Source organism: Eutrigla gurnardus (genome assembly GCF_963514095.1).
Source record: "Eutrigla gurnardus genome assembly, chromosome: 3".
Taxonomy (NCBI): Eukaryota; Metazoa; Chordata; class Actinopteri; order Perciformes; family Triglidae; genus Eutrigla; species Eutrigla gurnardus.
In genome coordinates this window covers 9,824,721-9,837,917 of record NC_139917.1, presented here as the reverse complement: position 1 = coordinate 9,837,917, position 13,197 = coordinate 9,824,721, and the positions used below count along the sequence as shown (strand labels likewise).

At 48.3% G+C, this 13,197-nt stretch overlaps 1 protein-coding gene across 1 annotated transcript in view; it reads left to right on the top strand.

Moving 5' to 3' along the window:
* capn8 (calpain 8) overlaps positions 1-13,197 on the top strand; it is a 32,074-nt gene that overhangs the window by 6,924 nt on the left and 11,953 nt on the right. Inside the window, exons 5-9 of the mRNA XM_084006674.1 lie at positions 7,441-7,609; positions 9,700-9,783; positions 10,049-10,134; positions 10,416-10,490; positions 11,046-11,206. Coding sequence (XP_083862800.1) covers positions 7,441-7,609; positions 9,700-9,783; positions 10,049-10,134; positions 10,416-10,490; positions 11,046-11,206 — 575 coding nt within the window. The remainder of the gene's footprint in view (positions 1-7,440; positions 7,610-9,699; positions 9,784-10,048; positions 10,135-10,415; positions 10,491-11,045; positions 11,207-13,197) is intronic.

Below are 13,197 nucleotides of genomic sequence, written 5' to 3'. Positions count from 1 at the left end.
AGAAGGAAAACTTGAATGAGCGGACTCGAGTGCAGAGTTCGGGATGAAGCAGTTAGTCTTTAATTTCAGTTTTACCGGACACACCGGGGAAACAAAAGGCGCCTCACGACGAGGGATGGTCTAAACTGAAACTACCTAACAACCTAGACTAAGAGATAAACTACAAAAAGGCAGAGCCAACAAAAATCACTCTTTCGAGGAACTAGAGGAAAAACAAAAACCTAGACTATGAGATAAACCACTAAAGGCAGAGCCAACAAAAATCACTCTTTCGAGGAATTAGAGGAACAACAAAAACCTAGACTATGAGACAAACTACTAAAGGCAGAGCCAACAAAAATCACTCCCTTGAGGAACTATGGAACTAGACTGAGCTTGACTATGACGTGAGCTGGTGATCTGTACTAGGAACATGACACACTGGCACAGGACAAAAGGGAGACGCAGACTATAAACACATGGAGGGAAATGGGGAACAGGTGGACACAATCAGGAATCAGGGGAGACAATCAGACTGGTGACACATGAGGAAGGGCAAGTGACCTGAAACGAGAGGAGAGTTAATTTCCAAAATAAACCAGGAAGTCACAAAACAAACATGGAGACAGGACAAAAACTCAAACTTGACATACCGGTGTGACATTACCCCCCCCCCCCCAAGGCCGAATACCAGACGGCCCTGGAATGTCCGGGTGGTCCTTATAAAAGTCACGAATGAGACCAGGATCCATGATGAACCTGGCCGGGACCCACTGTCGTTCCTCTGGGCCGTACCCCTGCCAGTCCACGAGGAACTGCCTGCCCCGACCTCGATTGCGCACCGCCAACAGCCTCTTCACCGCATAAACAGGGCCCCCGTCGACCATACGGGGAGAAGGGGGTGGCTTGGTCGCTGGCACCATGACTGGCTTGACTTTGCTGACATGGAAGGTGGGATGCACCCTGAGAGACCAGGGCAGACGAAGGCGCACAGCCGCAGGATTGATGATCCTCGAGATGGGGAATGGGCCGACGAAGCGTGGAGCCAGTTTTCGAGATTCCACCTGCAGCGGCAGATCCTTGGCTGAGAGCCACACTCGCTGGCCGGGCTGATAGGCAGGGGCCGGTCTCCTCCTGCGGTCTGCTGCTCCTTTGACTCTGTCCCTTTGGCGGATTAGTGTCTGGCGTGCAGCAGCCCAGATGCGGCGGCAGCGGCGGACTAGGGCATGGGCAGAGGGCACCGACACCTCAGGCTCAGAATCCGAAAAGACCGGGGGTTGGTATCCAAATACACAATTGAAGGGAGACATACCGGTGGCAGAGGTGGGAAGGGAATTATGGGCGTACTCGACCCATGTCAGGTGTTGGCTCCATGACGCAGGGTTCTGTGCCACCAGGCACCGGAGGCCGGTTTCCAGTTGTTGATTGAGGCGTTCCGTCTGGCCGTTAGCTTCCGGATGGTAACCTGATGTGAGGCTGGCAGTGGCGCCGATGAGCTTGCAGAACTCCTTCCAGAACCGCGAGGCAAACTGGGGCCCCCGATCCGACACAATGTCCCGAGGAAATCCATGGATCCTAAAGACATTGTCCATCATGATCTCTGCAGTCTCTTTAGCTGACGGCAACTTGGGCAAGGCTATAAAATGTGCCATTTTGGAGAATCTGTCAACTACAGTTAAAACCGTAGTGTTACCCTTGGAGGTCGGGAGCCCCGTGACAAAGTCCATGTAGATCTCCACCCATGGCCGGGATGGGATGGAGAGAGGCTGCAGCAGGCCAGCGCAAGCTCTGGAGGAGGTCTTGTTTCTGGCACAGACTGGACACGCCTCAACGTACTCCCGGACCTCCGGTTCCATGGACGGCCACCAGAACCGCTGCGCGATGGCGAACATGGTCCGACGTACGCCCGGATGGCAGGTGAGCAGAGACGAGTGAGCCCAGTGAATCACCTGTGGACGCAGACTAACCGGGACAAACAGACGATTATCGGGGCATCCACTAGGTGGAGGGGTCTCACCATTCGCCTGCTTCACCGTAGTTTCTATGGGCCAGGTAACCGCTCCAACCACACAGTTAAGTGGAAGGATGGGCTCAGGTTCCTTGGCCACGGGCTCGGAGCTGAAAAGACGGGACAGGGCATCGGGCTTTGTGTTTTTGGCCCCCGGTCTGTAAGACAGGACAAAATGAAAACGGTTAAAAAACATTGACCAGCGGGCTTGACGAGGATTCAGCCGTTTAGCTTTTCGGATGTACTGCAGGTTTTTGTGATCTGTCCAAACCAGGAACGGGTGTTGTGCCCCCTCCAGCCAGTGCCGCCACTCCTCCAGTGCCACCTTCACGGCCAGCAGCTCTCGATTCCCCACGTCGTAGTTCCGCTCCGCTGCCGTCAGGCGTCGTGACAGGAAGGCGCAGGGGTGAAGCTTGCTGTCAGCCTCCGATCGCTGGGACAGAATGGCCCCAATCCCCTCACTGGAGGCGTCGACCTCCACCACGAACTGGCGAGAGGGGTCGGGAAGCAGGAGGATAGGCGCTGTGGTGAACCGTCGCTTTAACTCCTGGAAAGCTGCGTCTGCATCGACGGACCAGCGGAATGGCACCTGCGGGGATGTGAGACTGCAGAGAGGAGCCGCTATTGCGCTGAAGCCTCTGATAAACCGCCTGTAAAAGTTAGCAAAACCCAGAAATTGTTGCACTTTCTTGCGGCTATCAGGTGTGGGCCACTCGGCCACAGCGCTAACTTTAGCCGGGTCCATCTGCACCTCTCCAGGAGCTACGATAAAGCCCAGGAAGGAGACGGTTTCGGCATGAAATTCACTCTTTTCTGCTTTGACAAACAATTTATTTTCTAGAAGACGTTGCAGGACGAGTTTGACATGTCTCTTGTGAGTCTCCAAGTCGGGGGAGAAAATCAAGATATCATCGATATAAACATAAACAAAGTGATCAAGAAAGTCTCTCAACACATCATTAATCATTGACTGAAACACCGCTGGGGCGTTTGTGAGACCAAACGGCATGACCAAGTACTCATAATGGCCGGTTGGCGTATTAAACCCCGTCTTCCATTCATCCCCTTCCCGAATGCGGACGAGGTGGTAAGCATTACGAAGATCCAATTTGGTAAAAATCTGTGCTTGCTGAAGCTGGTCGAATACTGACGACATGAGGGGAAGGGGATATCTATTTTTAACGGTGATGTCGTTGAGGGGGCTATAGTCAATACAGGGTCGGAGGGTTCCATCCTTTTTCTTCACAAAAAAGAACCCAGCACCGGCCGGGGATGAGGACGGCCGAATCAGACCTGCCTTCAGTGAGGTCTCGATGTAGTCTTTCATGGCCTGCCTTTCAGGGCCCGAAACCGAATAAAGACGGCCCTTGGGGATGGTGGAGCCTGGCAGGAGCTCTATGGCGCAGTCACAGGGACGATGAGGTGGAAGAGCCATGGCCTTACTTTTGCTAAAAACTTCTGCGAGGTGGTGATAGCAGTCTGGCACTGCAGTCATATTGATGATCTCTGGGTCTGTGGCAGAGTGAGCAGAAACACTTCTATTCATTGTTTGATTCTCGGGCTGTGGCTCCCGACAATGGTCCTTACAGCCGTCCCCCCACCCAATAATGTTCCCGGTGCGCCAATTTATGCTTGGGTTATGGCGCATCAGCCACGGGATCCCGAGGATAAGAGAGTGCAGAGAAGAGTTTATCAGGTAGAGTCTTATGCGTTCCCAATGATCGCCAATGCGAACCTCTACTGGTTCGGAAATGTGCGAGATATCAAACAATGCGCTCCCGTTGAGCGCACTTGCCTTAATAGGCTTACTTAGTTGTTCGACCCGCAGCCCCAGTCTCCGAGCTAACCCCCAGTCGATCAGACTCTCATCCGCCCCCGAGTCAATTAAAATTCCCAGCTCAAAATCTCTGTGACGGTGCGTGACCCTTACTGGAGTTAATTTACGTGGTGTGGAGGTGATGGCTGTGAAATGACTCACCACCAGGTCAGCTTTCACGGGGCAGGCAGCGATGAGGTGGCCCTGCGTGCCGCAGTAATAGCACCGACCCTCCTGGGCACGCCGCTGCCGCTCCACCTGGGAGAGCCGGGCCCTTCCCAGCTGCATGGGCTCCTCCTGCTGTCTGGAAGCGGGTCGAAGATGCTGCTCGGGAGGGGGCTGATGTGGTGCGGCGTGCCGGAGAGCCCCGCGTCGCTGCTTCCGCTCCTGCAGCCTGTTATCCGTGCGGATGGCGAGGGCAATGAGGGAGTCAAGGTCTGGGGGAAGATCCAACGGGACCAGCAGATCCTGGATAGGGTCTGAGAGGCCCTTCAGGAAGACATCATACACGGCCGTGTCATTCCACCCGCTCTCCGTCGCCAGGATACGGAAGCGGATGGCAAAATCAGTAACCGAGTCTCCTCCCTGCTTCAGCCTGCTCAGTTCCCGGGCCTTCTCCCGATCAGTCGCCACAGGGTCGAAGACGAGTCTGAGAGCCCCGGTGAACCTCTCTAGCGTATCACACACCTCGGACCTCCTGGCCCACTCCGCCGTGGCCCACGCCCGGGCCCTCCCCGTGAGATGGGACATCATAAAGGCGACTTTAGATCCTTCTGTGGGGAAGTCACGGGGTGAGTATTCAAAATGCAGTTCGCACTCGGTAATGAATGACCTACTCTGTCCAGGGTCACCGGAGTACCGTTCCGGGGGGGCCAACCTGGGGCATGTGCGGGCGGGTGAGGCTTCGGGGAAGGGCTCCGGAGTAACGGCGGGCTGGGTGGCGGCTGCAGCTGCGGCTGCGGCTGTGTCCTTGGAGAGGAGGGTGAGGATCTGTTCCATCTGGGAGCCGAGGCGACCCACCTGGGCTATCACGCCTGCTTTGAACTCCTCCTGGTTGAGTGCGAGCCCCTGGACACTCTGGCCAAGGGCGGTCACCTGCTCCTCATGCTGCACGAGCCTGGATGCCTGGACGCGCAGCGCCGCGGTTAGCTGCTCCCGCTCTGCCGAGTCCATGCTGGCCAGTGTGTACTGACACAGAAGGAAAACTTGAATGAGCGGACTCGAGTGCAGAGTTCGGGATGAAGCAGTTAGTCTTTAATTTCAGTTTTACCGGACACACCGGGGAAACAAAAGGCGCCTCACGACGAGGGATGGTCTAAACTGAAACTACCTAACAACCTAGACTAAGAGATAAACTACAAAAAGGCAGAGCCAACAAAAATCACTCTTTCGAGGAACTAGAGGAAAAACAAAAACCTAGACTATGAGATAAACCACTAAAGGCAGAGCCAACAAAAATCACTCTTTCGAGGAATTAGAGGAACAACAAAAACCTAGACTATGAGACAAACTACTAAAGGCAGAGCCAACAAAAATCACTCCCTTGAGGAACTATGGAACTAGACTGAGCTTGACTATGACGTGAGCTGGTGATCTGTACTAGGAACATGACACACTGGCACAGGACAAAAGGGAGACGCAGACTATAAACACATGGAGGGAAATGGGGAACAGGTGGACACAATCAGGAATCAGGGGAGACAATCAGACTGGTGACACATGAGGAAGGGCAAGTGACCTGAAACGAGAGGAGAGTTAATTTCCAAAATAAACCAGGAAGTCACAAAACAAACATGGAGACAGGACAAAAACTCAAACTTGACATACCGGTGTGACAGATCTTCTGCTCATGATCTTCAGCTCTTCCACTGTTTACCAGCCTGCTGCTTGGCTCATTTTCTGTAACCAGTGTAGCTTTAAAGAATGAGAGAATTAGCAAGCTATCTAACTTGCCAACCACCTGCTAATTAATGAGATAGCTTGCTAATTCCACAGCTTTGTCCCATGTGAACAAAGTAGTGCGCCATGTTCCAGCATCGGTGTAGATTCCTCCGGTGAGATCAGTGAGGATGTTAAATGTTACTCATGTAGTCTGTCTCTCTCTGCTTCCTAATGTTACCACTCCACTGATAGATGCTCCTGGAAAACCTCAGGGAGTCCAACATGGTACACATTCAATGCCCTCTGCTCTGACCATCATGCTTCCGTTTAACACTTCATATCCTTTCAGTGTTTACTCTTCTTGTTTTCTCTTGAGGCAACACTGCAGCTCCAAAACTTTGGCCTGCAAGAGTTGGGGAGAAAGACTAAAATTCATGTTTTTGTAACTGTATTTAGGTTTGGAAATGTTGTTTTTTGTGGCTGCCTGTAAACAGCAGCAGTAGTGTTGGAGGTGAAGAGCAGCAGGGCGGAGGAAGGCTTACTCAGTAAATATGCTTGACCAGCCTGGAAAACAAACAGAGCAGCAGATAGAGCTGCTGACTTGGCTCTTTATACTCAAGGCTCAAAGTGCCACACCTGCTGCCCTTATTTTAATCCGCCACATTTCAAACATCACTTTGCACTTTGCTACACAGTCTATAGGTTGTATAAATATGTAATTTAAGCATCAGCACTAGTAGTACTGAGCTCTTATTTTGAAGAATCTAGATTTAGATTTTTCAGCATTTATACGAAACTTATATTTTGATAGATACTTACACTTCAACTGCCGTTAATACAACTTTCACTTTTACTCTTACAGACTCCATTCAGGTTACACTTCAGTTGCTTTCATTGTTGAAGGCACACACCGGTGACTAATAAATGACACAAAAATAGTGAAATACTCTCCTGTGAATATTACATGCTTAGGGCTTTTATTGTGAAAGGTAAGAACGGAAGGAGTGGTGCCAAGGTAAAAACTAGTAATAAATAACAGTAAGAACGTTTCCTGTCCTGGTACAGGAACAATGTATAGAAAAAATACATTGGAGAAAAAAAGAGCATTAATTATTAATGGCCCTGACCCTTTGAATCACAATGTTATTAGCTATGTATAGCCTTGTATGTAAAAACTCAAATTCACAAATATTTATGAGAGTTTAAACTGTATTTTGTTACTATAACAGACCTACAGTATACATCACTTAGCTAAGTCATAACAATTAACGTAAGCTAATTGGACGACTATAGATATTATTGGCTGGTCTCTGTCTCATGTCCACACAAACCACTGAAGCTTTGCACGCTAGTTAGTTGTATTTGATCATTATCGTGTTATACTTCATAGTTTCTGCATTTGTTTACAGTCGTATTTCATTTCTCACCTCATTTAATTTGAGCCTTATTTTATTCTTTGTAAATTTGTAAATTTGTTTGTGTCTTTAATATAATGCTCACCCGAATGTTTTACTGGAAAATAACTGCTTTTCCACATTGTTCAACTCCCTCAACTGACTCTTCAACTCCTATCAATTAAGCTACCACTTTAACTTCTGTGTGTTTTAGCTGTGACTCCCAAACTAAAGTGTGTGAAGATGTTTCAGCTGAACTTGAAAGATGAAAAATGAAAGATGAAAGAGTTAAATAAAACGCCTGTTTTCACTGATACACTCTGAATGGTATTTTGTGCGTAATCCTGTACCTCCTCCGGCAGGGTGAGTGGCTCATACGAGGCTCTGACCGGAGGCTCCAGTATCGAAGGTTTCGAGGATTTCACCGGAGGAATCTCAGAGAGCTACGACCTGAACAAAGCCCCACTCTCCCTGTTTAACATCATGAGGAAGGCTCTGAGGCTCGGCTCGCTGCTCGGCTGCTCCATCGACGTAAGTTCTCAAAAACACCACATTCCGTCATGACTTCAAATTGTAGAGAAAACAGGAGAAGAAGGAACATTCCCATACAAATCAACGTAGCAGGATGGTCAGAAAGGCTGTGTATGTGTGCCGTTGCCATAGCAGCTGTTGTAGCGGGCAACTTCTGTATAAAGTAAACTGACTTACGGGAAGTATGGAGTCACTTACTAGCTACCTAGCTAACTAGATACCTAGCTAAGTAGATATCTAGGTAATTAGCTAGGTGCACTGTCATACGGGTGGCAGTGAAGGCCAGGGACCTCGACGGACCAGACCCGGGCTGCAGAGCCCCGGACTGGCTCTGGGACATGGAACATCACCTCTTTGTGGGGGAAGGAGCCAGAGCTTGTGTGGAAGTGGACCAGTTAGCTCTGATGAGGCTTACCTCTACGCACAACCTCGGTTCTGGTACCGTACTCCTGGACAGGGGTTGGACTCTATTCTTCTCCGGAGTTGACCAAGGTGTGAGGTGCCAGGAGGGTGTGGGGATAGTCACAAATCCCCGGCTGAGTGCCAGTATGTTGGAGTTTACCCCAGTGGACGAGAGGGTCGCCTTCAGGTTATGGGGTTGGGGGCGGTGACTGTACTCTGACTGTAGTTTATGCATATGCACCAAACAGCAGTTCGGAATATTTAGCGTTCTTGGAGACCCTGAATATTCCTGCATGGGGCTCCAGAAGAGGACTCCATAGTTTTGCTGGGAGACTTCAACGCGCACATGGGCAACGATAGAGATACCTGGAGCAGCGTGATTGGGAGGAACGGCCTCCCTGATCTAAACCCGAGTGGTCGGTTGTTAATGGACTTCTGTGCTAGTCATGGACTGTCCATAACGAACACCATGTTCAAACATAAGGATGCTCATTATTGTACATGGTACCAGAGCACCCTAAGCCACAGGTCGATGATCGATTTTGTGATCATTTCATTTGATCTAAGGGCATATGTTTTGGACACTCAGGACAATCTGGTGGAGAGTTGGGTCAGAGCGTGGGGGAAACCTTTGGACAGACCTGGTAAGCCCAAACGAGTAGTGCGGATGAACTGGGGACGGCTGGAGGAGCCCCCAGTCCCAGAGATCTTCAACTCACACCCTGAGTTTTTCTGGCATCCCTGTGGAGGTTGGGGGCATCGAACCTGAGTGGGCGATGTTCAAAGCCTCCATTGCCGAAACTGCGGCAGTGAGCTCTGGTCTAAAGGTCTTCGGTGCATCAAGGAGTGGTAACCCTCGAACACCGTGGTGGACACCGGTGGGCAGGGATGCCGTCGGACTGAAGAAGGAGTTATTCTGGGATATGTTATCTCGGAAGACTCTGGAAGTGGTTGCAAGGTACCGACAGGCCTGAAGAGCTGCAGCCTCTGCCGTGAGGGAGGCAAAGCAGCGGGTGTGGGAGGAGTAGCCGTGGAGAAGGACTTTCAGTCGGCACCAAGGTGCTTCTGGAAAACCGTCCGGCACCTCAGAAGGGGAAACAGGGAACTATCTCGGCATATCATAGAAATGAAGTCAAAGAGATATGGAAGAAATTTATTTGTGTAATAATTGAGTCGGTTACTGTGATTACATCTGACATGGGTTGTTGGGAGGGATAGTGGGATTCATGTTGGGGTTCTCTTTTTGTCTTGTTCTTTTTTTTTTGTACTTCACTCTAATGCAGACGCTCTAACACAACGTGAAACTGATGTATTGTTCTGTACTGTCTGCAAAAACTCAATAAAGAAATTGGGAAAAAAAAAGAGATATGGAAGATGAACATGGCAGGTGTGAGCGTAATAGATGATTTATCATCTTCATTCTCCTTCATCACAACAGCTGAGCAGTTTTAGACATGTATTATAATATTTATATTTATATGACATATATATATTATATTTATTTTATATATATTATTATCTATTATATGTATATATTATATTTGTATTACATCCATGTTATATATAGACTAAATCTTTATTATATGTATATTATATTTATATTACGCTATATTATATATTACTTTTTTATTATATTTATACTACATCTATAATATATAATATCATTATTATATTTCCATGTTTCTCAGATTTCCAGCTCCTACGACACAGAGGCCATTACCCGTCAGAAGCTGGTGAAAGGTCACGCCTACTCCATCACTGCAGCACAGCAGGTGGGGCATTCTGGGAAAGAAGCCGCTGAATGAGTGGTCAGGCTGAGGCTCATCAGGAATGGCTCAAGTAAATATTGTGTGGAACCCTAAAGAGAGGATGGTGTCGTCAAAGCAAATTACAGAAACATGATCGCACACAGAGGTGACACGTGCCATAGCTGGACACACTGAAGAGGACCTGAAGATCAGGTGTGAGGTCTGGACCAGCAGGGGGATGCTGGTGAACTTCTTCCCTCCCTGAATGATTTGTCCTTTTCTCTTGCAGGTTCAACACTTAGGTTGTCTGGTGGATCTGCTGAGGATCAGGAACCCCTGGGGGCAGGTGGAGTGGAACGGAGCTTGGAGCGACGAGTGAGTCCAAGTCCTCATACTGGACTGTCCATCTGTCCGCCCATCTGTCTTTCTGTCCATCAATCTGTCCATATGTCTGACCATCAGTTAGTCCATCTGTCTGTCTATCAGTCTGTCTTTCTGTCCATCAATCGGTCCATCAATCTGTCCATCAGTCCATCTGTCTTTTTGTCCTATTGTCTGTCCATCAGTCCCTCTGTCTTTCTGTCCATCTGTCCGTCTATCATTCAATGTGTCTTTCTGTGCGTCTGTCGGTCTCAGGGAGTCTGTCTCTTCTTTAGTTCGAAGGAATGGGACAGTGTTGATCCTCAGGAGAAGACGAAACTGGATCACTCTGCTGATGATGGAGAGTTCTGGTTAGTCTGAAACAAACAACTCAAACTGGCTCCACATTGATGCATGAAAGTTCTCCACTTTTAATGGCGATGTCCAATCAGTGCCTTAATAGGCATTTAGGCAGGAATCTCGAGCAGACCATGATCTTGGGTTGCATCTGTATTTGGTGTTGGTAGTAGTACAGTAGTAGTAGTATTAACAGTAGTAGTAGTAGGAGTATAAACAGAAGTAGCAATAGTATTTACAATAGTAGCAGTATTAACAGTTGTAATAATATGAGTATTAACAGTAGTAGTGATATTAACAGTAGTAGTAGTATCAGTAGTATTAGCAGTAGAAGTAGCAGTAGTAGTAGCAGGAGTAGTGGTAGTATTAATAGTAGTAGGAGTAGGGACTAAGGGTGGAAATTAGCCTTTGGCTATAATCCTGTATCTTTACATTATTTTAAATGTTCATCAATATACATTGTCCTTTTTTTTAAATAAATAAACTTCAAACAGTAATAGTAGGAGTATTAATAGTAGTATTAACAGTAGTAGCAGTAGTATTAACAGTCCTCTCTCTGCTGGCTACAGGATGTCCTACAGCGACTTCCTGCTTCAGTTTTCCCGCCTCGACATCTGTAACCTGACACCCAACATGCTGACTAGCAACAATGTCGGACACTGGAACTACGCAGAGTTTGAAGGCATGTGGAGGGTCGGCTCCACCGCCGGAGGCTGCAGGAACTACCCAGGTATGATCAGTATTCAGTGAGTGACGTCACTTTACTCTTCTGAGTTACCTTACCTTTACCCCTACCTTCCGTTATGGAACTGATCTAAGTAACAAGGTGGACACACACATTAATGAGGGAGACATGAGAGAGTGACCTTCTAGTGGGGGGATTAGGCCAGGAGGTAGAGCGGGTTGGCTGGCAACCGCAAGATTGCCGGTTCGATCCCTGGCTCCTCCTAGCTGAGTGCCTGGTGTCCCTGAGCAAGACACCTCGCCCTAATTGCTCCTGATGAGCTGGCTGTCGCCCTGCGTGGTTGACCGCCGTTGGTGTGTGAATGTGTGTATGAATGGGTGAATGTTAGTCATTACTGTAAAGCGCTTTGGAGAAAAGCGCTATATAAATGAGGACCATTTAGTTACTATCAATATCACTTTAATTGTGCAACCTCTGGCTGCAGGAGAGAGAGTTGTGTGGTGGTGTGTGTGGTGCAACCACCCTCAGATCATCCAGCAAAACGCTAGAGCCAGTGCCAGGTCTATTATGATCAATCTTCTTAATTTTCAGGATAAGGTGAAAATCCTTTGCCTTGCCAGGCTGAAAAAGAAGTTGGAGTAGAACGGGTCTACAATCTCCATCTACCCAGACTTTAGTGCTGACCTGACAAGGAGGCGCCGGAGCTTTGATCCTGTTAAACGCAAGCTTCATGAACTTGATCTGAAGTCCTTTCTTCGTTTTCCTTGCACGCTGTGTGTTACTTATGCTGGCAAACAGCAGCGTTTTAGATCCCACAAAGTAGCTGAAGCTAGGCAAATCTAAGAAGGGGTAGGTGAAAATCTTCAGACCGGTTAGCAGGCAAGGGATCATACAGGACAGAACAGGCTGGAAACCACTGGAAAACTAGGCATAACACACTAGACAATCTGGCAGAGAGCTGGTGAATCTGGGCTGGTATATAGAGAGAGGCTGATGAGGGAAATGGAGCTCAGGTATGGAAATGGACAGGGAAGCTCAGGTGAGGGGAATGAGCTGATTGCTGGGCTGATGAAGTCAGGACCTACCATGACAGGAGTGTTAGTAATCAAGCAGTTGAACAAAGGGCAAATATGAATTAAAAAACAGTCAATCACGGTGAATTTGTGACTCAGACTGGGGCAGCTGGGTTGTTTGTGAAGGGTGTGGTTCTGTGTGTCTGGTTTATTGAACATTATGAATCATGGAGTCTTTAGAACTCAGTATTGAATTTGTGGATCCGGATAGGTGCTCCAGTGGTGGAGGCGTGGCAATATATGTTTCCTCTTAAATCATCATACCCACATGTGACCCTCTACACTTTGATTGTGTTTTTGTCAAGGTAACCTTTCATCCAAATAATTAATTCACAGAAGAGACTTGAGTATCTGTCCATCAGACCACAAGCTGTACGCTTTATGGATGAGTGGCCAGAAAAAAAGCCATTACTTAGTGATAAAAATAGGAAGGCACGTTTTCGAGTTTGACAAAAGGCATGTGGGAGACTCCACAAATGTTTTCAGCCACCAAGGAAAACTCTGTCTGGTGCAAACCCAACACATCTCATCACCCCAAGAACACCATCCTCACAGAGAAACATGGTGGAGCCAGCATCATGCTGTGGGATGTTTTTCAGCAGCAGGGACTGGGAAACTGTTGAGTCGAGGGAAAGATCGCTGGTGATAAATACAGGGATATTCTTGAGCAAAACCTGTTTCAATCTGCCTGTGATCTGGGACAGGGACAGAGGTTCACCTTCCAGCAGGACAATGACCCAAAGCATACTGCTTAAGTAACACTCAAGTGGTTAAAGGGGAAACATGTAAATGTGTTGGAATGGCCTAATCAAAGACCAGACCTCAATCCAATTGAGAATCTGTGGTCAGACTTGATTTCTGTTCACCAATGGAAACCATCCAACTTGAAGGAGCTGGAGCACTTTTGCCTTGAGGAATGGGCAACAAATCCCAGTGGAAAGATGTGGCAAGCTCAGACTTATC